The sequence below is a fragment of the Corvus hawaiiensis genome, chromosome 5 (assembly GCF_020740725.1).
Source record: "Corvus hawaiiensis isolate bCorHaw1 chromosome 5, bCorHaw1.pri.cur, whole genome shotgun sequence".
Taxonomy (NCBI): Eukaryota; Metazoa; Chordata; class Aves; order Passeriformes; family Corvidae; genus Corvus; species Corvus hawaiiensis.
Window position 1 is genome coordinate 59,693,559 of NC_063217.1, and position 27,731 is coordinate 59,721,289.

General features: G+C 40.6%; 1 protein-coding gene across 5 annotated transcripts in view; it reads right to left on the reverse strand.

Moving 5' to 3' along the window:
* ZNF827 (zinc finger protein 827) overlaps positions 1-27,731 on the reverse strand; it is a 100,714-nt gene that overhangs the window by 13,337 nt on the left and 59,646 nt on the right. For all 5 annotated transcript variants that reach the window (XR_007203668.1, XM_048303822.1, XM_048303821.1 and 2 more), the window contains exons 6-9: positions 24,936-25,184; positions 24,181-24,238; positions 19,610-19,713; positions 286-423 (exon numbers count right to left, since the gene is read on the reverse strand). Coding sequence is in view for 4 of the 5 variants with exons in the window: in XM_048303822.1 (XP_048159779.1) it covers positions 286-423; positions 19,610-19,713; positions 24,181-24,238; positions 24,936-25,184 (549 nt within the window). In the remaining variant the exon portion in view is untranslated. The remainder of the gene's footprint in view (positions 1-285; positions 424-19,609; positions 19,714-24,180; positions 24,239-24,935; positions 25,185-27,731) is intronic.

The following is a 27,731-nucleotide window of genomic DNA, read 5'->3' on the forward strand; positions in this document are numbered from 1 at the left end:
AACTCCATTATCAAGCTTGGTTACCAGTTGGTGTCTGCAGTCTGGTGTGCTGGAACCCGGACAAACTTGAATTTGTAAGGAGAAATTTCACGTAGGCTGCGAAGAAATAAAACGTTACCTCCCTGATGCTGCTCTGACATTGTGTCCTGTTCCTGTGCTTGGCTCTGCTCCAGGTGAGCCAGGGATGGCTCACACATTCCTCTCCTTACCATCTTGTTCCTCCCTAAAACAAACCCCACGGAATTCCTGAGTGCTGTAACAACCACCCAGCAAGCCCTGCCTTACCTGTGTGCAGTGAGAGATGCCGGGACAGAGTCTGCTGGCGACCAAACACTTTTCCACACACATCACAGGGAAACAGCTGGTCGTTAAATTTCCAAGGTGGCAATCCATTTCCCACCTCCAGCCCCAGCTTTTCTGTTTCTATGCCAAAAAACACAAAGTCATCTTAAGAACTCTGAAGACTTGCAGATTTCATTCAGTAGAGCCCTGTAGGCGTCATATAAAATGCAGCACTTCGGGTGCACGCTGTGTGATCTGGCACATGAGTCCATTTAAAAAGGAAACTCCCAATGCTGGAAGGAAATGAATCTTTCATACAGCATCTCTCATACACACTCTAAAGCAGAACACTGAGCCAAAGTGTTCTGGACATAGGCACAGCCAAAGGCTTAAACCAGGTCATATACAGAGAGAAAGTCAAGAGTGAGCAGGGCAAGCATTAATCTCCAATTATGGTTTTGTGGAACAACCACTTCTTTGGCTTTTTCAGTCACCCACCTCTGTCTGGTGCATGAAGAAGCCTGGTCTGAGATGGTGGTCTGTCTAACACTGGATTATTATTCAGGGCTGAAGAAAGATTTCCAGATAGTTTCTTTTCTACCGAGGCAGGAATTTTTGTTACATAGAATCATTTAGGTTGGAAAAGACCTCTAAGATCCAGCGCACCCATTAACCTAACACTGCCAGGTGCATCACTAAAGCCATGTTCTAAAGTGCAAATCTACACACACATGAGTAGTCTGACTCTGAACACCAGAAGACTGCTCAGACAAACATTAAAACAAAAGGACACAGCACCCCAGAATGTGGCTGGCATCCAAGGTAAGCTCTACCCAGCACTACTGTCCTCTGGCATCGAAATCCCCAGCAGCTTAGAGGGCCATCCATTGAAAAACTGTGACCCAAAGTGAACTATTATCTTTTAATAAGTGGTTTGAATTGTTTCAGGAACAGAGAATACAGAAATACAGAAAAAAAGAAATCCCACAGAGCATAGAGCACAGGTATGAAGGCACTTTGTAAGGAAGTTGAGAGAAAGGGACTAGGAATAAGGAAGAGGAAAAAACGTACACAATGCTTCAAGAAGTTGAAAGCATGGCCAGTTTTGATTTGGACAGAATGGAGCAAAAAGCAGGTACTTTGGGGAGAGCAGTGTACTACTTAAATCAGCAAGAGAAAGAGCATCAGCAAGTCTTGAGTAAAAAAATACTCTGTGCAAGGGTCCTGTTCCCTGAGAAGGGACTGCTTTTGTAAGAGGTGCACAGAACTACCAGGGTACTCTGCAGGTCTCTAAACACAGCAGCCAGCAGTGAGGGGGCTTGCTGTAATTCTTCTAGTTCCACTGGAATGAAAGATGCCACAGGCAGAGCACCCTTTCCCAAACCGCCACCGCCTCTGGGATTGCTGCCCAGAACAAGCTCCACCAGTGCATGTGAACATGCCCTGATGGAGGAAAACCACTTGGCTGGGACTTCCAGGTAAATGGGAGGGGAGGAGCTGGGGACAGGAGTTCAAAAACGTAGTGAGTGTAAGTTAACATTGTGGAGTTTGGCACAAACAGCAAAATCCTCATCCCATGAAGCACTGAGGAATAAACACCCCCCCCCCCCCTTGTACTGGCAGCCCCTCACTGACAGTCACCTACCACTGCAGATGTGACTGCCATGGCTGAGAGAGTCTCTCCTTCAGAGAGAACTTTTCAGACAACTCCGCTGTGGTTTAGGCAAAGAGCTGTCAAATACTGCATTTAATTTAAGCAATAATAAAAACAATGCCTCATTTGAGGCAGAGAATCCACACAGAAATCTCAGCAAATTTAGGGCTGGCCATACTTGCCAGTCCCCTCTCCACTGTATGTTCTCCTGTGACCCTGTAATATGTACAATATTCACACCAGAGGAATTCTGAGCCACCTCTGAGTGCTACCATCCAACAACACATTTTTCTTAAAAGAATTTCTAATTAGAAAACAAGGTCTGCCTATTCAAAATAGTCATTTTGTGAAATTAAAAAGGAAGACAACCCCCCCCATCCCCTAAGGGCTGTAAGTGACCCATAACCTCCAAGAACTTCAATAAAGAAGGATTCTTTTTATTGCTATCCTTGAGTTCCAAACAATAGAAAAATCTGACTCTGTGGAAGTGCTACAGATGTTTCAGCAGAGCTTTTTGAGTACATAACCAAAACAGTGCTTCAAATGAGGATAATAGTAATAATTATAAGAGAAGGTCACAAGGGTGTAGGTTGCTTCAGTATGGTCACAACAAAAATGAATTAATTGGGACACATACCAAACAAGCAGGCTCAATTAAGTAAATAAGTCTCTTAACAATTCACTTCAGCATTAGTCATCAGCCCTCTTTTATCTCTGAAGAAAAAGAAATATAGTATCATCTTCCCTATGAAGGACTGTCCTGGGAAGCTCACGGGAAGCTGGAAAAACAGCAGCTTTCTGATAATCTCAAGCTGGTGACAGCCAGTCCCTTGGAAAGGAGCTGCGTATTTTCCATTGATGCAAAGGAGAACGCTGAGGTGTTTTGGAAGTATTTCTGTTTACTTTAAGGGTGTCTTTCTGGACTCCTAACTACAGTGCTTCTTTCTTATCTTTTGACTGAATCTTCTCTCTGCAGCAAAGTGCTTTTTCTGTTCAGCAGCTTCTTAGCTTGCTCATGGCAAACCAGAACTGGTCTCTTGCAACAGAAGCCTCAACACTTTGTGAAAGATTTCTCAGCTCCAAGGAAAACCACCTACATCCACCCATCTCACCCTCTGGGCAAGTTTTGACTGCATCCTGAAAACTGGAGCTCTGTGTCCATACAAGGGTCCAGAAATCTTCCCAGAACATGCCCAGCACCTGACCTCACCAGTGACCTGAAAAGTCATGTGAATCAACTTCCACACTCAATCCTTGGGCTCTGGCTCTAATTAATGCCAAAGAATGGTGTTTTCTGCGAAGTGAGTACAGGCCCAGCGACTCCAAGGCCAGAACACTGGGCTGCGTACAGCATTCTCTGTGCATCCCTAAGCTCTGATCCAAGGCAGTCAGAATTGTCAGCCTTTAAGAACACCTTACACGCTGGCCAGGAAGAAGATGGACTGAGACCAAGTAAACGTTAAATAATAAATCACTGTTGTGAAAAGTGTCTCACAGAAATCCATCTTTCACCATGACACCCCCTATACTAAAACGAAGAGGAAAACAAAAAGAGAAAAAAAAAATGAAGGACTTGATACAAGATTTCTACTTTAAATGAATAATCCATAGCAAATTCCCGAACTCCTATGTTAGGAAATCATAATGACAAAATTGAAATTATTAAGCAACAGACTGTATTTCTGTGTGGGTTTTGGAGTTTAAAACAAAATACGCTCAATAAAATGAAGGGCCTCCAAGTTCTCCAGTACAACATTAAAAAGAAACAGAAGGATTAAAACTCAGGATATTACAGGCTAGTGATAAAAATATTTTGAAATAATTTTGCATAGAATTCTTAAGTGCTAAGAATCTTATGTAAAGGTAAAACAATTAAATATAGTGAAATACATCTTTCTGGACACCTGTACATCTTTATGGACACCTTTCCTGCCCTCCTGCATAACCTGGTATCACTCCCCTTCTAGCCACAAGTCAACTTCATAATGAGTAGCTGTGTAAAGCTGATCATCTAAGAAGGGGTTAGGAACTGCCACCATCTGTATTTTCTCTGAGGTGAGGACAACTGCAGAAACATTGTTCTGTGCCTCCTCTTCTCCCTCCAAACAGATTTCATTTCTGGCAAACAAAGCACTGCAGCTTGGAAGAGTCACCATTTACCCCTTTCCTGAGGTGTTGGGCATAGTTCTGCACAAGTATGTATTTTCAGTTTTCACATTTAGGGATTAATCTTTTCCTCTCCAACTGGTGATATCAATACAGAGAGTGTATTAACCTTCTGAAAAGTCTTTACCCTGCCTTTTGTCAGGATATGCTTGGAGAGAGGACACCGTATCTGGTGGAGGCTGTAACTGAAGAAGAGGATGAGGCGTGACCTGAATACATAAGTGACTGTCTAGAGTCACCCAATCAGCCTTGTGACTGCTGGTGTCTGTTGGGCACAGGAACTTCCCAGGGACTGGCTTTGGACTCTGATACTTTGATTACTTATTTTCTTTTACTTTGATGTATTTGTCAATTACTGCTTCACAGTGTTTTATGCTACATTATGTTTTAATATGCTGTCCAGTGCCATGCCCAACTTTAGATCTTTATACAAACAGTGGAAAGAATGAAACCACTATTTAAGTGAAAAAGACAAACCTAAGGAAACAAACAAAGTGTGCTGAAGTGTCATTCAAAGAAGATAAATTCATGTTTATAACCTTTGCTGGTTTACTGTCTGCTCTCACATCCTGTAACTCATATCAGCAGCTGCTTCTCTTTTTTATCTTTGCAGCTCCATAGACCTCAGAAGCAAACAAATCCACAAGGGCAGATCCTCATGGTCAGATGGAATCCCATGGATATAAATTAAATAGATTGTTCTTTGCAATAAGTATTCCTTAATGAGATGGAAGTGAGAGGTGCTGGTAAGTCTTAACAAAGAAGGTCAAAATTCATTTTCTCTCCATTCTTCTGGAAGTGTGTGCCATAGTTAGTTATGTTTTGGGTTATTCAGACAGTTTGACACCACAAAAAATGGTCAAGGAGAAACCAGGTAAGTAATTTTGAAAATAAAATGAACAAAAATCCTGTGAAAATAGAGAGTGGTGGTTACATTATTTTCAATAAATGCTGCTTGCAAGCTGAATGCCATGAAGGAAACAAGTCGGAGGTCCAGAAGGTCTGGAGACAGAAGAGCCACCCAGGGTGAGGCTGAGAGCTAAGAGGGACAGCCAACCAAACTCTGGACAGGACGTGACATGGGAAAAGGTAGATGATACAGAAGAAAAGGAAAGAAAGCATGTGGTACCTCCCTCCTCCCACTCCAGGGGATAAAACCTGATGTAAAAAAGACAAGATGCAGAAGGAAGCTCCTATGGAAGAGTGCATCTAAAAAATTCCACCAAACCAGAAAATTAATAAACTGACTAAGAAACAGTGCTGAACAAGGTAACCAGGGTTCTGTGAGCTCATGGCAAGAGGATGAACACTCCTGTGCAGATGTCCAACAGCAAGGCATCTCACTTTGCTGTGTAAGACTTGGGACATTAAACAGTCATCAGGTAACTTTTGGCTGCTCCCAGCCTGAGGTGAATTGCAGCTTTTTCCTTTGAGATCTGTCAAGTACCCCACCTTCACCCAAGAGGTAAATGCACTGCATGCAGCCCTACAGAAACATCACAAAAGCTTGCTCCATTTGTAAGGTTATTTCTGTTTGGTTATGTCTAAATAACAAAAACCTCAAGAAATTATTTATTCAGAAACAAGGTATTAAGGTCAGGTAGTCATGCAAACATTGCTTTAAAAACATTTATTTGCTCAAAGAAATTTTCTTTCATTCTTCTGTCTGCATCTATCTTATTATACTGTCTTACTACTTTCTGCAGTGTTTCCATCATCAAAGATGCATTTTATTGCTTTGGAGTCTTCCCCTTAACATGTTCATCTATCACCTCTGGCAGGCACACTGTATTTAAAAATTGAGAACTCCTTTTATGAAATATGTAATTAAGGCTCTGTTGCAAGCTTGTTTGCCAAAAGCCTGTGAAAGGTTCCCAAGCTCAAAAATATATTGACTATACAAAATTGCAGTGCTCCAGACACTATATCTCTTACTCCCTTTCCAACTTGCTTCCACAAAGGTTTTATTTGTAGGACCAGAAATCTTATTTCTAGTAAGTCAGTTAAAATAAACAGTGGGATCCTTCCAGGTACTGTAGCTCCTGAGGAAGGTATGTCTCTCCACGTCGATAAGATATCAGCAATCCTGACTGGTCCTGCAATCTTCATTTGTCACCCCCTGCATCACAGGATCCTGTCTGGTCTTGATTCAGGGTGTATCTTTTACTGTGAGCAGACTCATCCACTATTAACTGAGATAAGCAATTGCTTTCTACGCATAGAATTTTCCCATATTCCCCACAAAAATCCAAAGAAGATAGAAAATTCTAGTTCCGCTTGTGAGGGGGTCATGTCCTTTTTGTTTCATAAGCCTCAAAAATCTGCACATAATCAATCTGAATGACAGAACAAATGCACAGAGGAAGCAGGAAAAGTCTCCTTTCCAAATAAAAAACTTTACCAATTAATGCTCTTATTTTTTTCCCCTCAAAGGCTTTGCAAATGTTTAACGTTACTATGGAGTGTGGTAAAAAGCAGTAATGTTATGATAATTTAAAATCCTTTAAAATTCCTTTAAAATATGGAAAAGGGTAGAACCCAAGTGGTTTTATGTATCAGTAGCACAGTACTTAAACTGCTCTTTCTGAAAACAACAACAATCAAAGTTGGGAATACTTCAATAAAGTGCTTGCACAGCCCACCAAAAGAAACATTAATATTGTGCACAAAAGTATTCCAAGTGCACAACAATCGACAGCAGCACTTGAAAAGGTCACTGAGAAACAATAAAGATGTCAGGGTTTGGGAAAGATTAAAAAATAGGTAAAAGATGAACTTTAAAGCTGACTCCATAGAAGAACATGGAAAAAAAAGTGAAGCCCCCTTCACTGCTAAGACCAAGCCCATTGCTCAAAAACGGACAAATCAGAAGCAGGGTGAGAAAGTCAGGGCAAAGACAAGGTTGGGACAACACTGACTTTAAAACACAAAGCCACTTCCACCTTTGCATCAAAACTCACACCTATTTTCACTTTGTGATAACCTTCAGCTGCATTATAAAGCTCTGGGATTTGCATTTATTCTTTGCATTAAGATCAAAACTTAAGAAACAACCAAGAAGAGAGAAAAAAATCCAGTAAATTCTGTGCAAGGTGGCTGAAGTCGCAGATTTTTAAGGTACTCTAAAGCTGCAATAATGTTGCAGTCATTTCTTGAAAACTATTTTTACAACATGTACATTATGACCTCAATTTGAGGATAGTGATGGACAACAGCCTCTATTTCCCCCAGCTTGTATTACCACTGTCTTGCTTGCTTTAGCATAAAGCATAAACAGGACTGTCTTGTGGTAACTGCATCCCTTACACAACAAGAAAGAAAAGAACAATGTAAAATTCACAACAGATGCAAAATCAAGCCCTCCCCAAGCTGTGAATTTGGTGGCCAAGAAGCAGCAGTTGTGGAAGAGTCCCTTTATCTCACTGCACCGGCATCAGTTACCACAGGGAAGACCAGCTGGATTTCATGGCTGCAGATGAAGTAATGCAATATGGCCCAGAGGGGAAATGACATACTTTTTCTTTCACTGAGGGTGCTGAGACATTTCAAGAAAGGCAAAGGAAGCACCAACAAATCCCAAAAAGTGTTTTTAAAAGCTTTACCATATCACTGTTGGCCAAGAACAGCTGATCCTTTCAGTAGCAAAGGGCTCTATCACCATTACTACTTTTTTTTTTTTTCTTGTTTAGAAATAACAGCTAAAGTCTGCATCTATTGTCAGAGAAAAACCTGGTAATGTGCTCTCTCTTATCTTTGCATAATATATTTCACTTCATTTCCTCCTGAAAATATCCTCATGACAAAAGTAAAATGTGCCACAATAAACTCACGTAAGTTTCTTCTAACTCACTCCCAAGCAGGTGGCCCTCACATCTACCTCATCTATATTTACACTGCTTGTAACATTTATTTTGGGTGCTACAACACTGAGTTCATATGAACTAGTGAAAGTATAATTTGCTCCTATTGCTATTTTTAAACCAAAATTAATTCATTTCCATAGTGCCAATAGGTTTCTACCTTTTAATTTCTTTCATACAATTCTGCTTAAGACACACTTCCAAGAAACCCTTTGAAAAAATCACTCAAACATTGTGCACATTAGGACCATTATGGGGCACACAAATTTTCCTTTTTTTCTTTGGTTTTTGTCAATGTGACAACTTCTGCTTGCAAGTCCACACGAAACAGGGGTTTTTCTTTCCTTAAGAGAAGGTAGTAAACATACCTAGGGTGCTTTGCAGAGGCTAACACTAGTAGTACCCATCCAGCATTCAGACACAAATAAAGAAATATTTGCCTTTAGATTATATTTTTCTTTTCAGCTTTCTGCCTCTTTTTGGGTGAAGCAAAATCTGTACTTGGAAGAAGCTGGTGACCAGAAACCTCAATGGGGGAATGCAAAACCCAAATGCAGGTTGGGTTCCTGAGCTGACTGAACTAAAACAAAATAATCAACACTGGATGAACAAGTAACTACAAACATTTGGCCAGAGCCACCTTTCCCAAGGTGCTTGTGATTGCTGCTGTACAAGAAAATGTTCTTGCTGCTTTTATTGCAGATTCCCCAAGTGATAAGCACTGAATCTGCCATTTCCTTGAGGCCTTTAACTCGCTCTTTTTAAGATATTCACATCTCTCCCTGCTCTCTCTTCTATCACCAGCACAGGCATCTGCCTGTAAACCATCCCCTCCTTCTGCATAATTCTCCCATCTGCCTTCTGCTCGGACTGCAGTGAGCACCACAACGGCCCCAAACTCAACTAAAACACCCTGCAACAAATTAGGGCAAATTTGTACTCGGATTGAAATCATGCTGTGGAAGTAAAAACCCCAAACTTGTCCTCAGCTTTGCTTAGATTATTTTTAAACAATAGTCTTTATGTCTATCTAGCCATCTGTCCAAACAGCTGATGAATTCTACATTTAATTTACTCTTAGGCAGACAAATGTTGTAGAAGACAAACTTGTATAAGGTAAGATAGGTGAAGACTGGAGAGTCCCAAGGTAACTAAAAAGAAATGTCAGAAATGATGTGTTCCAATTCCTTTTGCAGAGCTAGAAAACTAATTTTAAAACCTGTCTTTCTATTTCATGTTGAGCTTGTATTTGGAAAAGTTTCATGTTCAGGAAACATTCTGACTCAGTGCTGATGCTTACATTTACAGGAGGTTCTGATATTAGGAAAGACAAAAGAAGATAGGAAACTAGAGATAGGTTTGAATGAGATGCAGATTCTAAACTACAGCATGCTGAGTATCTGTAAGACAAATGCCTCATCTATCAAATCTCTTTCAGGAGGTTGTTCAGTCACCACCATGGCTTTGTTACTGAATTTATATCCCAGAATTAGAGCTGGAAGGGGCCCCAGGAGCCAGCTTGTCTCTCCCTCACCCAGAGGCACATCAGCCACTCACCAAACTTATCCATCAGTCCCAACAGATGCTTTTCTTATTTTTTTAAAAAACCCTCCAGAGGCTCCTCTGACAGTTGTGCCAGTGCAAAAACACCCCACTGCTAGAAAGTTTTACTTCAGTCTTGGAGTTTAGCTTCAATCTCCTCCGCTGTCATTTAAGCCTGTTATTTCTTATTCTGCTCACATGAACATGGGCAAGGTTTATTATTTTCCTCTCAAAGCTGTCATTCTACATATCTGAATGCCATTATCATATCTCCCCTCTTTTCTTCTCCAGACTAAATAAATAGGTAAAATTCTTCAATCTTCATGCACAGCTCATGTGTTCTAAACCTCTGACCACCTCTGTCTCCTCCACATTGTTCTTGGATTACAGAGCTCAAAATTGAATTCAGGGCTCCAGCTGCAGAGCAGAATTACTACATGTACCTTACAGACAACATTCCCAACACCTCAGCCAGATATTTGTCCTTTCTGCAATGCCAGCTCTACACACAGTGTCTGACCAACCCTAATCCAGATCCCCGCCTTAAGCTGCACTGCCTGGATGTTCATGCCTCCTCTTTCTTCGTGGCACTCACCATTCCCCCAGGCACAGAACTTTGATCTCACTGCACTGGTTGCTAGTTTTCACACAGTTTCTTCAATTCCTCAAGGTAAGACTGAACTCTGTTGTTCTGTCCTCCCAAGTGCTTATGGCACCTCCTTGCAAGGTGTGCCCCAGACATTTAATAAACATCCTTTCTCCTCCATCATTCACAATGTTAATAAAAGGACTGATGAATACCAGAGCAAGCACAGCCTCTTGCAGACCCCACGTGGTCCCTGGGGTTTGACAGCTGCACCTCACCACTTAATTAGAGCTGTACCTACCCTGGGTTTCCCTTCTTACTATGGGTATATTGTGGGAGGACACATCAGAAGCTTCACTCAAGCCCAGAGGTCATTAACTGTTGTTAGGCTTCTTTCCATATGCATCTCCAAGTTGGTTCCAGTTATCCTTCCTGAAGCCAACAGGGGTTATTTTGCTGTTTTCCCTTCTTCCTTTCCCAAACCCAACATTCTACAACTTTGTGGTCATTCTCCCCCAAGCTGTCTTCTATTACCTGCATCAAAAGCTCCCAGGAACTTGCTGGGCAGCCCTGTGTTGTCCCAAATTCACTTCCCAGAATAATACATGGTAGTATTAGCAAATAAAAGTCCCACATTTCTCACTAAGTACTTCCAATGATTGTAGCTGCTCAGAAAACCCTTCTCAAATTTGACCTCCACTTGCGTTACCTGGTTAAGAATATTTATGGCAACAGTGATTTTACTTTTTCAAAAATCACTTGCTATTGAGTAACTATTACTCAGCAAACTTATCATAATAAGTTAAATAATAAGAGTTGCCAAAATAATATGAGATGTCAAAACCTGCCCTGCTTGAAAGGGTAAAAAAATCCAAATGCTAAGTTTTATTTTTCCATGCAGGATAAAACTGTTCAATTTGGCCATTTTTGCTCTGGATTTGAAGCTGTTGATATTTCTTAACAGTTTTTGGTTTGCTGGGTTTAATGATTGTGATCTAGTTTGGGTTTATTCTAAATGAAACCAGAAGGTATTTGTTCCGAGTGAAATTACTTTGCTTTTCTGTCCTTTACCATAAGTTGATTGTGCTCTAGAAGGAGCAAACATAAAAGAGAAATGAAATTTAAAAAGTGAATATTTTTGCCTGCAAGAGAACACTGCACTGCATGAGAGGGAAATAAAATTTACCCTGTATAAAGGCAGCCCATAGTAAAACAAGAAACACAAGTTTTCAGATAGATGTCAAATGCCTTCCAAGACAGTCATTAGACATGGACCTGAACTCTTTCTGCTTGTTTTAGTTAACACCTTTCATCTTGAAGGTCCTGTAAACAATTGGCAAAATTATCAGTGCGGTGACTTCACAGGGAAAAGAAGCTAACTCTATGTGCCCACAGCAATTTGTGCCAAGTCCTGCTATTTAGCCTGTAGTGAAAGATTCACCAGGAGTTTCATGGGATGCTCAGAAAGACATGATCACATTCCCTGCCCAATAAATACTGACAGTTAAGAAAAACTAAGTCATGTACAATGATGCATGTGCTGCACATCTCACTTGTCCTGCTTCAGCCAGAGAACACACCGTACCTGCTTGAGCAAGAGGCCAATTTGCTGTTTTGAAATGGTTTGTTCTGCATAATAATGAAATTTTCAGCTCTGAAAGGGACTCTGCTATTTATGAAAACTGTGTGGCTGCTCAGGACACAGCCTCTATTGCTGCACTACAGATCTGCACCACACGTGCAGGAGATGCAAACCTGCTTGGCAGCAGACCCAGAAGATGCTGCAATGAGTTGAAGCCGCCTTGGTTAAGATCCCATGGAATGAACCAGAAATGTGGCAGTCTCTGCTCAATGGCTGTGGTGCAAAGCGGTTGTCAAGGCAGCTGGGTGCACAGGGAGAGAAGGCTGCACGCAGGCAGACGGTCATGGGAATCTGAAGACAGGATGCGATAGATGGAAAACGTGCCAGAGCCACTATCAGGCAGTTTAGCACTGAATTATGTTGAACAAATTCTGCAAAATCTGTCTTGCTTTGGATAACTATGCCAAGCACAGCCCACTTCTACAGCAGTTCAACTATCTCACCTTCCTAGAATCCCTTGCCACAAGTTGCCAGCTATCTGCCTCCTGCTATCAGACTGCAGAGAGCCACCTTGGTGGCTGACAGTCCCTGGCCTTCCAGAGAGCTCATACGAGTCACTCGTACCCACAAGACATTCTTTTTGTGGGAAGAATTAGCATGTTGGAGATAAGGAACTAAAATCAGTTACTAAAAATCAATCTGCCACTCTGTCAAAAAGAAAACTTTCCTACCATCTATGAAGCTGTCACACAGGCTGGATTTGTCAGAGGGACACCGCTCCAGTATACTTATTCATGCACCTGTGTTGATTTTTACACAACCATACACATGCACACCCCATGTGTACACACACACACACAAAGAAGAGTATCTGGCTGAATCTTACTCCCAGACAGGTACCAGAAGAAAAAGAAAATTAAAAGGGTGCTTTTGAGGACTGAGAGAAGCAGACTTTGCACAGCTTAGGGAGTACCTACAATTGTGCCCTGCAGGTGGCAATGACTGTGTGGCATCTGCTTCCACTTTTCCCAAGCACATTTCACAGGAATCCTACAACAGAAATGAACAGCAGGACCAAATGCCTGATGGAACATGCCTTGGTAGTGAATTAAGTGCCACTCTCACTTTTCTGCCCTGACAGGAAGCCAATAGGGGTCAGGGACTCTCATCACCAGGAAACTGAAGGGGGTTATCCAATGTCTTGGATGTGCAGAGCTCATAACTCAGACCAAAAGTGAAAGCAGATAAAATGATCATAAGCACTAATAATGGGATAAAACAAGGGGGGAAAAAAGCACTACATAAGTCAATTCACATGCATGTGCATTCCCCCTCTGCAATTACATTGGCAATAAAAATTGCTGTTCCATCACAGGGACAGAAACAGCTGCCAGGATCTTGAAATATTCTTTTAGACTGTCAAAAAAAGTCTGAAGTCCGGCAAACATGATTAAGGGAATGGAGTATCTGTCACAGAAGGGGAGCCTGAGAGAGCAAGGACTATTCAGCCTGGAAAAAAGGTGACTTGGTGGGATCTTTCCAACCTGGAAAAATACCTGATAGGGGGAAGTAAGAAGATGAAGTCAGGCTCTTCTTAGTGATGCCAGTGGAGAGGAGGTAAGGGCACAAATTAAAACACAGGAAAATCCATTTAAGCATAAGAAAACAGTTTTTCTTATGGTGAGCAAGGTCAAACACTGGCACCTGTTGCTCAGAGATTGCCCAGAGTCTCCATTCCTGGAGATATTCAGAACCTGACTGGACATAGCCTTGAGCAACAAGATGACTCTGCTCTGGGGAAGGGTGTGGAATTAGACTTCATACCTCAACCATCCTGTGATTCTCTTAAAAATAATAACCCACAGGTTCTGCTGTCTTGAATGAATTAAAAATCAATTGCTTGTAATCACACTCTTAAGCCCTGGCTTTCATTTACAAATTCTAACATTTAAACATTTGAAGAAAGCCTTCCTATAGTAAATAAGATTGCCCACAATGTGGAGTTAGAGGCTTTTTGGCAGATGTAAGCAAACAACTGTAAGAAGGTGTGAATCATTCTAATTAACTCCATGGGTACATAGCTGGGAAGCTACACAAGGGCAATTTAAATGCCAACATTTCACTGCTGGTCACTTCAGTGGAAATCCTCAGGGTTTCACAGTCCCCTAAGGCCTAAAGACATTTTCCAGGGTGACACAAGCAGCAATGGTCCCCTACACAGAAATCGAACCCTCAAGGTGTCCCTTCATTTCTGCAGTGTGCTTATAGTGGTCTCAGGGACAATGCAGGGTAAGTTAAAAGGAGAAAGTCTGGCAGCATAAAAGAGACCAAGAAGGGAAACTGTCACCAGCAGCTCTTGAGGAAATGAAAGCCATAGCCAGATTCACTCTAATCTCATATTCAACCTAATAAAGTCATAACTTCCTTAACTAACCTAGTGATGACCCAAAATTCAGAGCTGGTTGCTGTAGATGGTTGCAAAAGTTTAGTTTGCTGCAGAGCACAGGAAACCAGAATGAAGCACAAATACTGCCAGAAAGTAGTGGATATGAATTAGCACCTCTGCAGGTTGGACCAAAAGAGCTCTTGCTATCTACTTTCTAGATGCTTGGAGTCACAGAAAATGACAACACCAAGAGCTATAGTGACCTTAAAGCATGCTTAAAAAGGAATTAGGCAGGAAGACACATGCAAACTCATACAAAAGAATGTGGTATCTGCACAACACCACCAGCTTGATTATTTATCACATTCAAGCTAAAATTCTAAACCCTCAGCAGGTATTTTCCAGCTACAGTAACAGAAGAAAGTGAACAAGATTAAGTGTGCTCATGGGCACGCCAGTCTCACACAAATGCTGAAATTTCACATGGTCGAAGGATACAGCCTCCCTTCACCCTGCTCACATCCCACCATTCCCACAAACTATTGGGAAAAAAAAGGAGATTAGTTCACTACTTCCCCTGATGTGGCCACACAGGTGTTGGTACTGCTGTGTAGCAGAATATGCAAAGATGAGGCCCTGGGAGCAGGCAGGTTTTCACCTTTTAGTGTATTGAAGTTACAGTGGAATTACTGCTTTAGAGAAAAGGAGGACAGTGTGAGTATGGAGAGTGACAGGAGAAACCTGTACATCTGCAGAATAGTCCTGGAGTTCCAAACATACTGGAATCTGTTACACATATTACCTTACATCAAGAAACATAAACATGGGATGATCCCACTAATTACATCGTCAATAAAAGAACAACTGACACTGCCAAAATATAAAGTTTTTGCACTGTGTTTCCAAATTTCTACTGAACTAAGCTCCATGCAACTGATTCTGGACAATCCTGAAGAGGAGGCACTGCCTGTCTGTCATCTTACAGGTCAGTACAGAGTGTGGACACACATGGCAGAAGAGGCTCTGATGCATTTCAAAAAGGTACTGGAGCACAGAAGCTTTACTGGCTTTATTTCACTGAAACAAACCAACAACCAGTAAATTTAGCTGTGGCAAAATTTAAAAAGACAGGGCTATTCCTGGCCTACAACTCCCTCAGACCTACGTCCCCCAGTTCCAAAAGTTTATTTTAGCCATGTGAAAGTCATTTACCATGATCAGAATTACACTGTTGCAAGTAGTACTAAATTCTCACAAAAAGATACATTTTTAAAAAAAATTTGATCCGCTACAGATGGGATTCTTTCAATATTTGGCACTGTCAATGCAAATGAAGGAGAATATCACATCCTTGGTGAACAGGAGAGAAAATAATGAAATATTATTATACTACACACAGATATACATGGAGAAAAAAAATACTACCAAAAAGCCATGGCTGGTGTTTTCACCAATATCAATGAAACATCCAGAAAAGGAATAGTGAATATCACTCATCTGGCTTCCATGAAGGCAGGTCTGATTTACAGAAGGAGTCAATGAGATGGTGGAAAACTATTAAAGCACATTAAAGACTAAGGGTCAGGAACAGCAGCATACAATCAAGTTTTTAATTTATCCAGTGATCTGAACTGAACTATATAGTCTGACATAAAACTAAACTATTCTGTCAAAAGAAGAATCTTAAACAGAAGATGAAAATGTCCTCTTTTAAAGTGACTGAAATAAAAACTTTAATTTCTTCTCCCTACCTTTTTCTAGATTAAAAGAGGCTACATTCTCATAGGGGGCAGTTGAAATTATTGAATTTTTTTGGATATGACTTTGTTTTAGATATTACTTTGATACCATGGTAATTTTTGAGCGAAGTGTGTTTGGTTGATGTGGGCATCAAAACTATTTTATTTCCATTTTTGAGTAAAAATGAAGTTATTTGGACAGTAAGACTAATACAGAAAAGTGCAATACAATAATATGGTTATTAACATAAAAAATACCTTAAAAAGTAAGAAAAGCAATTCTCCAAAAATAACCAGTAAATTTGAACTATACACTCTAGGAAACTCCTGTCTTCCCTTCTCAGAGTATTAGGAATTCACCATAGATTATCAGGGAGATACCATGACTTCTGTGGGTCTGATGAGTCCCTTTCTGACAGCTGTTGCAGATTTCATTGTTATTTCCTTGGATACTGAAATTAAAAGCTTCCACATGAGAATCAACTCTCCTGTCTTGATACTGCTGCTGATCAGGAACACTCCACCCTTTTTTCAGACCAAATCCATCACAATATCATTATTTATTTAGGGTTTTTTCCCCCTCCACTGAATGCCCTGATCAGTGCATTGATTTCACACATCTTTTAATATTCTTTCCTAATTATTTCATACTCCTTGGGGATCTTATCTACTCAATGCCCTACAGAGAGTGCTCTTCCACTTATATACCTGATTTTGCAGTTTTCTTATAAACTGGCTATAAAGTGAAGTGGTTTGCACTGAGGGGGCCACTAAGCCTAAGTCTCAAGGACTGAACTTTGGACCTGTTGTACTTAAAAATCCTCTTTAACAGCTTCAACACACACACACAAAAACCCACAAACAAACCAGAATTGCATTAATGAAAGCAATATCAATATGCAGAAATTTCAGAGTACTAAAGAAATTATCTTGAGAGCTAGAATAACAAGTGAAACAATTCAAATTACAAGGTCATATGCCTAAGAGTGTAGGAACAAGAATTTCTGTTGCATGCTGAAATCACCGTCTGAAATTATAAAGGAAAAGAAAAACAAGTTACTATTTGACTAGCAAGAGAGACACCAGCATGTTCTAGTTACAAAGGCTGTGATTAATCAGGAGAGGCATTTCCAATATGCACTCAGAAGATTTCAGGCTGCTGAAAAAGTCAGGGGCAAAGCCTCCTATAAAAGAGCACATATAGTTCTGACTACTCATATTTGCAGAAATTAATGCCCCTAAACAGAGGCAGAAGAAGGCTAGGAAATGGAAACCCTATTGTACTAAAAGAGACTAAAAGACACTGGCTGGCTCACTTTTCCAAAATGAGAGGCAGGATTAGAGGAATGTAAGATGGCACATCAGATGGTGAACATCACAAGGGAGAAGAATTATTGAAGGACTGCACTTGTGAAACAACAAAAGTAGAACTTGCTGTGAATAAATTCAGGCTAGAAAGAGAGTGGTCCCAATTCTTCAAAAGGGATGAGCTTCTGAAACAGCATCCTCATACAAATAATGATGATGATGATGATGGGGTTTAAGATAACGAATAAGGTAATGAATAAGATTGCATAATGTTACCTAGTATAGAAAAGAATTGAATTTGACACACGAAATATCTTACTGTCCTATGTTCCTGTCACTTTTCCCAATTCCTCTGCAGCTAGGGTGCCAAAAAGTCTGCAGACAGAAAGTTGGCAGGAGTCTGGGGACGCAGCCACCCGTTTTGGTGCTCACTTGAAAAGAGGCAACTGCATACATGGGGTCCCACCGGGGCCCTGGACTGGGAATTTCCTATCATTTTCTCATGTTTCTCTTTTCTACTTCTTACCGTCCTGTTTCAGGGATAGAGTAACCCAAACCAAATCTCAAGTGAAAGCATTTTTATGTGGGAGACCACATATGCATTTCCACAGCGTTTTCTGTAACACTTTCTGTAGGCCTTCCACAATGGTTTGTTTCTATCCCTTCAAAGAGCAGCATAAAGGAACAAAGTGTTTTCAGAGCTATCCATAGCACTACATAGGATATTTCTTCTTGCAAGGTTGAAACTAGTAAGAAATTTACCTGTGGGCATTCTGCTGGTTTTTACATGAATATAATATCTGTAATTGATTACAAATTTAAATCACATTCTTGGTGCTACTGTGAAGTTGCACTTCAGGCCCAAGAATTTGTTACGAAGCTGAGAAAAAAACCAACATATTTGGAATGATAAGAGTTGTTCCAAAAATAAAAACATAGCAGAAACTGGCATTTTAAAATTTTAGTAGTATACGTGCTACTATTACATATAAGAGTCTTATAACCACAGAGCAATATGTATTATAATACACAGAGCAATCAAGGTTCCACAAAACAGATTACGGAGCAGCACAAACATACAAAAACCCAGTTCCCTCAGAAGCCATTCTAATCCTACAGGATGACCTAACCCACTAGATCCTTTACATCTTTTAAGCAGAAGATCAAACATGTCACCAAAGCCCACCCACACTTCTAGTGGCCTCACTTAAAGTGAAGTCTTAGAGAGAATTAAAATTCTTATGCATTTATCTTGGTGTGATGTAAGTGTCCTGCTGCTAGAGGCTGTGTCCTCTGAGGTATCGAGCCCTGCCTGAGGAGTCTGTGAATTCCCATCTTTCATCTGGGCATATGAATATTCCATGTTATGCCAAGGTCAAAAGCCAGGATTGAGAGTACTAACCTCATTTACATTTTAACACTTAAAAGCACCACACCTGATCTGGTTCTCCTCACCCAGAGGTACAGAATCCACTGCTTCCTTGCAGAAGTGTGTCTGTGCCCAGCTGTGGAGACCCTTGTCCTTATGCTACAATTTTTTTCCTTCTTGCTATGCATATTTACCCTTAGACAGCATCTAGCTCTTACCCTCATCTGCCACTTCACAAGCTGTCAAATGACTATTCAAGCATTAAAAAAAATGAAGGGTCTGTTAAGTTGTAAATTAAATGACAGTCTATAGCTGAAAATTAGCAGTAACGTGCCCAAAAGTTTATTGATTGCTAAGAAAAGGTGAACAACCCCCCCTACAGCTGACTGTGTAATTACTGACCTTTAGAACCCCAGAGCTATTAATTTAAGAACAGATAGAGTGAACTAGCAAACGAGTTATTTTGCAGCAGGACAGTGAAGGTACATATCAAGTTTTTGCATGTGTTCAGTGCGACCTTGAATAGTGTTATTACATGCCTGTATTTTCCATTTTAATGCAGAATATAACCCAAGCTATATCTGGACATAAAATGCCTGTCAACTAGTTCAGAAAATCAGTGGGAAGGCACCTGCAGCTACTGAGGCCTTTCAGTACATTGAACTCCACAGCCTTCCAGAAAGGTTCTAAAGTACTGTTAAAGGCAGGAAAATTGTATTGCCAAGCTCAGACAGCCGGTACATGTTCTGCAAACATTTCATCTGTACTCCAGGAGATGGAGATGGAAACAGCCAGGAACAGGGCAACAGCAGACAGTAATTCAGCATCAGTACAGTGGCAGGCACACACACACAAAAAACCCCCTCACCTCTCTTCATATTGCTAAATTTCATCTGCTGTAGACTATTGCACAATTCATAGAAATAGCAGCCTAAAGACTATTAACACAAATGCTTCAGCAGTATTTAACTTTTCTCTTTTTCTTCTAAATAATAAGCACTTATTATAATGGAGAAATAGCTGCCTTTTGATGAAGCAAACAATATTTCAAGAGGTCACATGGTGGAGTTTACAGTAAGAAAAATTTTTAAAATATCTATTAGCTGGAAATAGTGAAAGAAAAAAGGTATCTGACCTGGTGCAGACGTCCTTCCATGAAGAGTAGTTTCATTGGGCAGGAGATCTTTTGAGTTAGAAGTGAATGGTGATTGTCTAAATGTGTCTTCAGAAAAGAAAGGGCTACAGGAAAAAACAAGATGCCTTTTTTAAAGGAAAAGAGCAGTTAACAGAAGAAGAAGTAAATACAAATTTTGACCCCAACATCTGAATATTGTAAGAAATACCATCTTATTAAGAAACCTGTTTCACTTACAGAATTCATGCTGGAAAATAGACAGACCATGAGGCAGCACGCTTTGGTAAAATTGCATTTCAGAGTAAAAACTGAAGACCTCAGAAAAGGCTTTTACCTACATTTCAACATCTTACATTTGCTACATCACAATACAATATGGATCATTAAAATTAACACTTCAAAAATGTGTATTCTATGGTCATATCTGGAGAAGGCAATCAGGAAAGGTAAAAAATATTATTATTTAATAATCTGAAGCATACAGTAGTTATCGTTAACTTTTCAAATATTAGGTTAGGATGCTGTCTAGTTCTATTCTGACATGGCCTTTCATGAATAAAGTTAACTCCATAAATTTGATTTTTAAAGCAGGAAACAATTCATAAATTGAGCGGGTGCATCCCAAAGAGTATTAAGCACAAAAATTATCAGCTACATGATTCCAAAAAGAATATTTTGCTTTAATTAACAGGCAGAAAAAAGTCAATTTCAATAGTGAAATGGCATCTCTGTCAAAGTATTTGTTTTCTGCTCAGTTAAAGATCGTAACAGGAACAAGCATTCCTTGACATACAGACAGACATCAGCAAGAGGTACATAAGAAAATTCAAAATGGAAAACTACAGTCTTGCTTGGAAAAGTGTTTTCTAAGGAAATGTATTCCATCTGCATACAAACTATCAATTTCTTCTAAGCAAAGTGAGAATTACTTTAAATCTGATCTCTCCCAGATTGAGAATCCTTAACAGGCTGGCGTGCAGTAGGTGTTTTAAAGGTCCAGGACAGGAGGCCAGACCATTTCTGCAGCCTGTTCTTAACCAGTAATAAAATCCACAAATCTTTTCAGGATAAAGGACCTGCTATGAGGTCTTACAAGGTGTTGCACAGTGGGTAGTCCAGACTCCAAGTATATATCAGCTGCACCAAGCTGACCTCACCAGTCCAGATACCCAAAGTTTCTGTCCAAAAGACATCACTTGCCTGAGTTTTCCCTCGTGCAGTTTTTCTGCAGAGAGTGAACCAGGTGTCTCCACCAAGTCACTTGTATTCTTAGTCAGATCTCTTCTGCCTCAGGGAAACTTGTTGATAATTAGTTAACGTGATTGTGAAACTCTTTTGGCAACCACATTGTTTTACTTTCCTATTAGACATTATTCATTCTGTGCTGTTCCATATGTGACAGTTAATGGGATATTTTGGTATTTCTACAAAAGTTTGAACACATCCATAAGCAGTCAACATTAGGGTGTGCTGAAGGGGAAGGCGTGAATTTGCCCCAAACCTGAGCAGTTTGGTGAATGCCAATAACTGAACAATGCAGGATACTCCAGAAAACAAGTGACCAGGATAAACCAAAACAGCTCCAACCCACATGTGTGAAACTTAACTTCTTCCAAGACTCACACTCCCACTCAGGGGTGACATAATACGAAACAGACTGACACTGTATAAAAATACGGCACGATTTATTGCAACATTCCTCTCACTGGTTTAATAATGATTTGAAAGAAAAACGTCAATAAAAAATGTTTTAGTACTATTGTAATTCTTCAAAATCTTGTAATCCACTCGGGTTTCCATGTTGGCCTTCCTGTTTGTGCCTCAGATTCAGTCACTGGGACACTGCTCTTTGCTGGTTCTAAGCAAAACGGATGGTGCAGAGCTTATCTGTTTCAGGTTAGGCCATAGATCACGAGCAGGGTGCTGTTGAGGGCCGCATCATATCATATCCCAAGGATTTCCCTCTCCACCACTGGCCTCTGTGAATTGCAGAACCATCCTTGGATACATCTTTTCTGCCTTCCTCTAGAATGGCAGCTGAGTCTCTCCAGTGGTGGCCCTATTACTTCTATTTCAGCAGGTACGTCCTCCGATTCCCAGTGCAAAATACAGAGGGAGGAGCTCCTGCTTCATAGTAAGAAATGACACACATTGTCCTCAATCACTGTGCAAAGTCCTTTCTGATGAAGATTAAGCTTTAGGATATCTTTTATTTTTCCTCTGGCTGCACTTTTCCAGTTTCATGGCTACACAGTTCTCTAGATGAAAGAAACTTATCTTGGCATCTTACGCTGGCGTACTCACTTCCAGATCACTCACTTCTCCACTTTCTGTCTTCTTATCACAGATGGCAGGCTCTACCATCTCACTCAGCCAGTGAACTGTGAGGAATCCTTGCCAGTTCCAGCTGCTTAAGCAAAGTCATATGGAAGTATATGCTGGCAAAGTCCAGGAATACTCACAGGAGGAACAGCAACAGAGAGGTGACAGTTAGAAATGTTAATAAGGAATAAGAGAGCAAAAAGTGCTTGTGTACCCCATCTTGCTGGGGTTTGCTGATTTCAGCCTCACCAGTGACACAGCTAAATCTTTGTGCTCCCCAGCTGCTCACAGGTGGACAACACTGACCTCACCTTGGCTCTCTGCAGCTGTCAGCACATTTCACACAGCAATTGTGATTCAAATGCCTTTCTGTCATTACTCCAGATGTGGGCTGGTGAGCCAAACTGCAACACCACGTTTTCTTAATGCAGTCCAAGTGCCTCTATCCTCCACTGGCTGCTCCATCACATTCTATTTTTGAGAAGGCGTCATACCTTACCAGTAAAGGCTTCCAGCTGTTTATTTAGTTTGGGGTGGGTTAGGTTTTTTTTGGCAAGGTTTTCAAGTGGCTTGAACTCACAGGATTTAGTAGACTGACTTACTTCCCCTCTTAAGAAGCTCTCCTTATTCATGTCTTCTTCTGTTGATAAATAGGCAAGATAAGAAAAGCACCCAGAAAAACTGAACCAGGCACTCAGCATTTCATGCCCGGATGGGTGGCAGCCACTCTAAGGACATCTCAGTAAAGCTCAACACAAGCTTGACAACAGCCAACTGCGCTACCCTCTTAAAAGTTGGCAGTCAGAAAAAGGGCAAGTTATCTTTGAACTGTCCTCAACCTTTCCAATTGGAATTATCTTTGATAGATCCAAAAGTAGCTCTGGATTCTCACACCAGTCCTGCTGGTAACATCATGAGACACTGAAATCTATTTTCAACTATTTGCCAGCCCCTCCCTGCAGTGCACCCTGGATGGTTAATGAGTAGTTGGACAATATGTGCATTGATCTCTGTTTGTATCTCAGGCTTATGTGCTTTAAGTAGCACAGAAAGGCGCACAGGCTGCATATCCGACAAATTCCCGCACTAGCAAATATGGGAAGCATTCACTGTAACCAGAAGCTAAAAGCTCAATTGAATTATCTTTCAACTTGTAACATTAAAAAGTCCCTAATGTACATTTACTGAGCTGGTCAGTTTATTAAAAACAAGTTATTTATTGCAGCTACCATGAATGAGTAGGACAGGCCTAGAAATTTAAGTACAATATATTTTAGAAATGTTTTCTTTGCAATTGAAATGCTTTTCCATTCTGTCTGGGCAAAGCTGTTTTAATTTAGCACCAAGAACTTCTGTAAAGGGGCTGCAGAGGCAAGAAGCTCTTACTCTATCTTTGAACGAACTCTTCATCACTTCAGAGTGCTCAGTCTCCAACCCACCCACAATAACTTTCAGGTAGGGAATAAATGTATCCTCAACAGTTCCTGCCTACTCCTCCTACCCTACCAAGGGCTCCTAAGTCTTTACCAATTACAGCTACCAGCACTTAACTGTCTAAGATCTTTAAATCTTCCCACAGGGACACCTCACCTTGCTGCTCATGGATATGTAAACACCTTGTGGGCTTGCTCCCAACCCCAGAACTGTAAAGTGCACATTTCTTTAACAGCACAGGCTACAATAGGATGACGTTTTTAATTCCTGGCTAATTTAAATTATCATCATAACGTAACTGTAATCTTTAACAAATGTTTTGTTAGCACTGTCCTACAGTCTGACTTTTAAAAATTCATCTCTAGAATGTATTGAGATGACAGAAATACTAGACTGAATTTTTTTCTAAGGAAATCTAGTTTGACAGAAGACAATAGAAATCACCTCTTCTTACATTGGTCCATGTTTTAAAATCCCGTTGGCAGCCTGGTCTTTCCTCAAGGAAGCACTGCATGTACCATGCAGTTTAAGTTTCATTTTTTGTTGAAAAAAAATAGAATAAGTAATTCTTAAAATGATGTGTGAATACTTGATCAGAGGAGAACAGTCATTTTGGCCCAAAAGGTTTTTGTCTTACAAACCCTAAGCAATCAAATCCATATTTGTAGCTTTTCAGACATGGGCTCCATTACTCATGGAAATATCTTACATTTGTACTATCATTTGCAGGACATAGGCAGGTTTGAGTTTACAAGGCAAGAGGAAGCAATGCTATTTACAGTGCAGTTTTGCAGGTAACCATGGGCTGTACTTACCTGGCTGTAGTTCTGATGGTGTTATCTTTATTGTGGTTGTGCTCTTTGCTCACCTTTTCTGCAGAGGAACACACGCGGGTTTTTGTGATTAGCATATGTCATATGATGTCTATCAGATTTTATTCAGCAAAACTATTTTAATGCTTTCAGGTAACAGCATAAGCCAGGGTAATTTAGGGTAAATGGTTCCAGCATGATTAGAGAATGGGCATGACTTTATTTAAACTGACACCCAACAAGTTTTTTCAGCTCCACACGTCAGTGCTCCATGCAGAGTGTGCAGTGCAAGTGTTCATTGAACAGTGCTGGTTCCAGTGCCTTTGTATGAATGACAGATGAGGTTCACCTCCTTTGCCAAGGGAAGTGGGCAGTGCAACCCCAGGAGTGCTGCATCCTGCAGCCACTGGCCACTTAGGCCAGGAACTGCCATCTGCAGATTCCCCTCTACAGGGATCAAAACAGTCGTCACAAATTATTTAATTAGCTTTCAAAAATACAGGAGCTGAACTCTGGCTTTTCCAACTCAGTTGAAATACTGTGAACCTGACCTGGCTGCCACAGTGCTTTAAAGCATATGCAAACTATGGGAGACATTTGGCAAGGCCTCTGTGTTTCAAGTGTGAGGGTAGGAAGGTTCTAACTCCTATTATTTTTCAGCCCTGGTGATCTCACAGTTTCATAGAACTTTGGGGTTATACAAAAAAATCTCATTTTGTTCTTTAACTCCAGCTATGGAGCAATTGCACTGGATTTACCTGATAGCTGGAAGAGCAGTTCAGACGCCATCTTCACTGATATGTCCTGGCTGAAGAGATTTCTCTCTGGGAGCACACGGCCTTCAGGTGCCTTCTGGATGCGCTCGCTGATGTCTCGCCCCAATAAAGTGCTGTAGCCAACATTTTGGCTGGGCTGGCTGGGTGACACCGAAGCCTGCGAGTCATGGATGTCAACCTCCATCGGTTCTTCCTTTATCTTTACTGTCTGGTTTTCCTTGAAACTCTCAGCTGCAAATATGTATTTAAAAAAAAAATAAACAAGCACCATAATTATTTAATTAGGCTGCAATTTTTCAGAGTGCTCAAAGCAGAAATCACAATTACCAAGTTATAATTTGTGTACCACATCCCTGCAAATGGGAAGGAAATCAAGCAGCTGACAGCCTCAGTATTCTTCTGGCTGTCATAAATAGAAGCATGCTCTTGAAAATAATTTTTCAAACTAGAGAGCAGAAAACAGTTGCATATTTGCAAATATGAGAGTTACATCACTTTCTATGAATACTGAATGTGTGATAACATACCAGTAAGCGAAGCTTTGTTTCTATTTAGTAAATGGAGTTGAAGCTACACTTCAGCTCTCCTAAGGTGGGCACTGAAGGTCTCTCACAACTCCAAGTTACTCTGTATCAGCAGAAGTACCAGCACCAACAGTCAGAATTATCAGCATGGGGATAGGGGCAGAGGAGGAAACCTCATCTTTTCCTCTTCCACTCTCTTTGGCTTTTGTGGAAAATTCCAGACAACCATGTGAAGAACCTGCTTGTTACACCTGCACAAGCTTTCAGGATGAGAGGAGTATTCTGGGGCTCATGTTTTTCTCAAGGCTGACAGATATTCCCTCATACATTACAAGGTCCATTAACCTTGATGACCAGTTTTGTCAAGTCCATATCCTCCCCTCCTTGCCTTCCTCTCCAGCATTACAGGTCTAGCAAACAAAACCATAGTCTAGAAGCCAATTTCTAGTTCATTTTCTACACTTGGGATTCCTTGGAAGCTGCTGAATGCTTTGGTTTGGCTGCAAGGTAGTGATAATTTTTTCCTCAGAAAAAATGCCCTGAAATCTCAAAATCAAGGCTCCAAGGTAATTTGTTTACCACACTCCACATACCTATACAGCCCTTTTGTTTCAGACTTTCTGCTGTGAAAAGAGAAGTTGAAGACCTGTAGAATTTATTCTCAATTTCATTTCAGAGAAAGATGATTTTTTTTTCCCCTGATGAATTTTCATTCAGAGCACTCCTGAAAGGGCATTGGTATCATGGCAGAGCTGCCCAATGAGGTGTTGCTCCTGCTGGCTGGATGCTGACCAGAAACTCCAGAAACAGGCAGTCTAAAAAAGGCAATATGCCTAGAGAACCAAGAACATAAATAAATGCATGAACAGAGTTAAATACCAGAAGGGACACCCAGGTAAGGAATCGGTGCAACAAAATGTGTTGCTGCTCTCTCTGTTTTCCCCATCCTCTGTAACTCACGTGTGAGTGTGTCGTCTTCACCGATTTTATTCCAAGTGGAAAAGTTTCAGGCCTTCTGTTTTCAATTACCCAATATTACAGTGGATCTCAGAAGCACCAAAACATGGTTTGGTTATCCCCAGAAATGTTTTCAACCTCCTCAGCTGTTTGGTGTCATGCTCTTGTCTCCCGCAAAAGATTAACAGAATCCCTTTATTGTGAAGGCATAAGCATTCTGCCTAAAATTAAACTGGTATGTGTCACCAAGTCCTTTTTCATTACCTTGGGTTTTCCCTCTCTCCACATTCCTGGAGTAGAGAAAAAGTGGCTTTACTTCCTACAGCTCTTAAAAAAAAAAAAAAATTGAAGCCAGGAGATAAAAGCCACTTGGATATGTTCCAGAAACAATTTACATGAAGTGCTTTCAATCTTTTCTTATGACATTTCTTGACCTTTAAAAGACACATATAAACATTGATAAAAATCTTTACCATCTACTATCCACAGATACATCTCAGACTTCAGAAATTTTTATAGTGAATTCTCAGCTGAAGACCGGTTAGAAATATCATAATGCCTTTCTTTTTTGTCCTGTTAAGAAGATTTTTCTTTCTTTTTTTTTTTTTGTTTAAAGCTTCCATTACTCTCTTATTATAAAACCACAGAACCTTGCATCTGTGTTTAAAAGTGTAAAAATAGCATGCTGTGCATTGAAAGTGAACACAGAGCAGCACAGGAACGCATCAGGTAACACTGTCAATCAAAAGCTTGCTCAGGTAATTCCGCAAACAAATGACTTCTTCAGATGTCTGACAGACTGAGCACTGCACCCAGCTGCCAAATTTAGGTGCAGAGTCAGGCTGACCTTTGCTGCTCTCTCTGCTTTTAAAATATTCTTTCTATTTCTGTTCCTGCTCCACACAGTTTAATTCCCTGTCCTGCAAATGCTTTTGTATCAGAGAAACTGATAGGACCCCAACTAACGCAAGAGTCAAGCAATACCAGTGACCTTCTCTCCCTCACCATCAGCAAGCACTCCTATTGCCCTAACTAAATCTACATATTTGATCATTTCCTTTGACCTTTATCTTCCCAGCTGCACCCTTTTGATCTGACAGAATGTCCCTGCCAAATGTGAATTCTGTCATACTCTAAATCCCCAAAGCAAACACACAAAGAGAAGACTGAAGGAGGGTTTCTGATAATTTTACAAGAGCTAATGAAAGGGAAACACAGTCACAGTCTGTCCCATAAGCAGCAATCACAGGCATAAAACCCCGCTGTGCTAGATCTTGTACTGGCAAAACACTGCAAT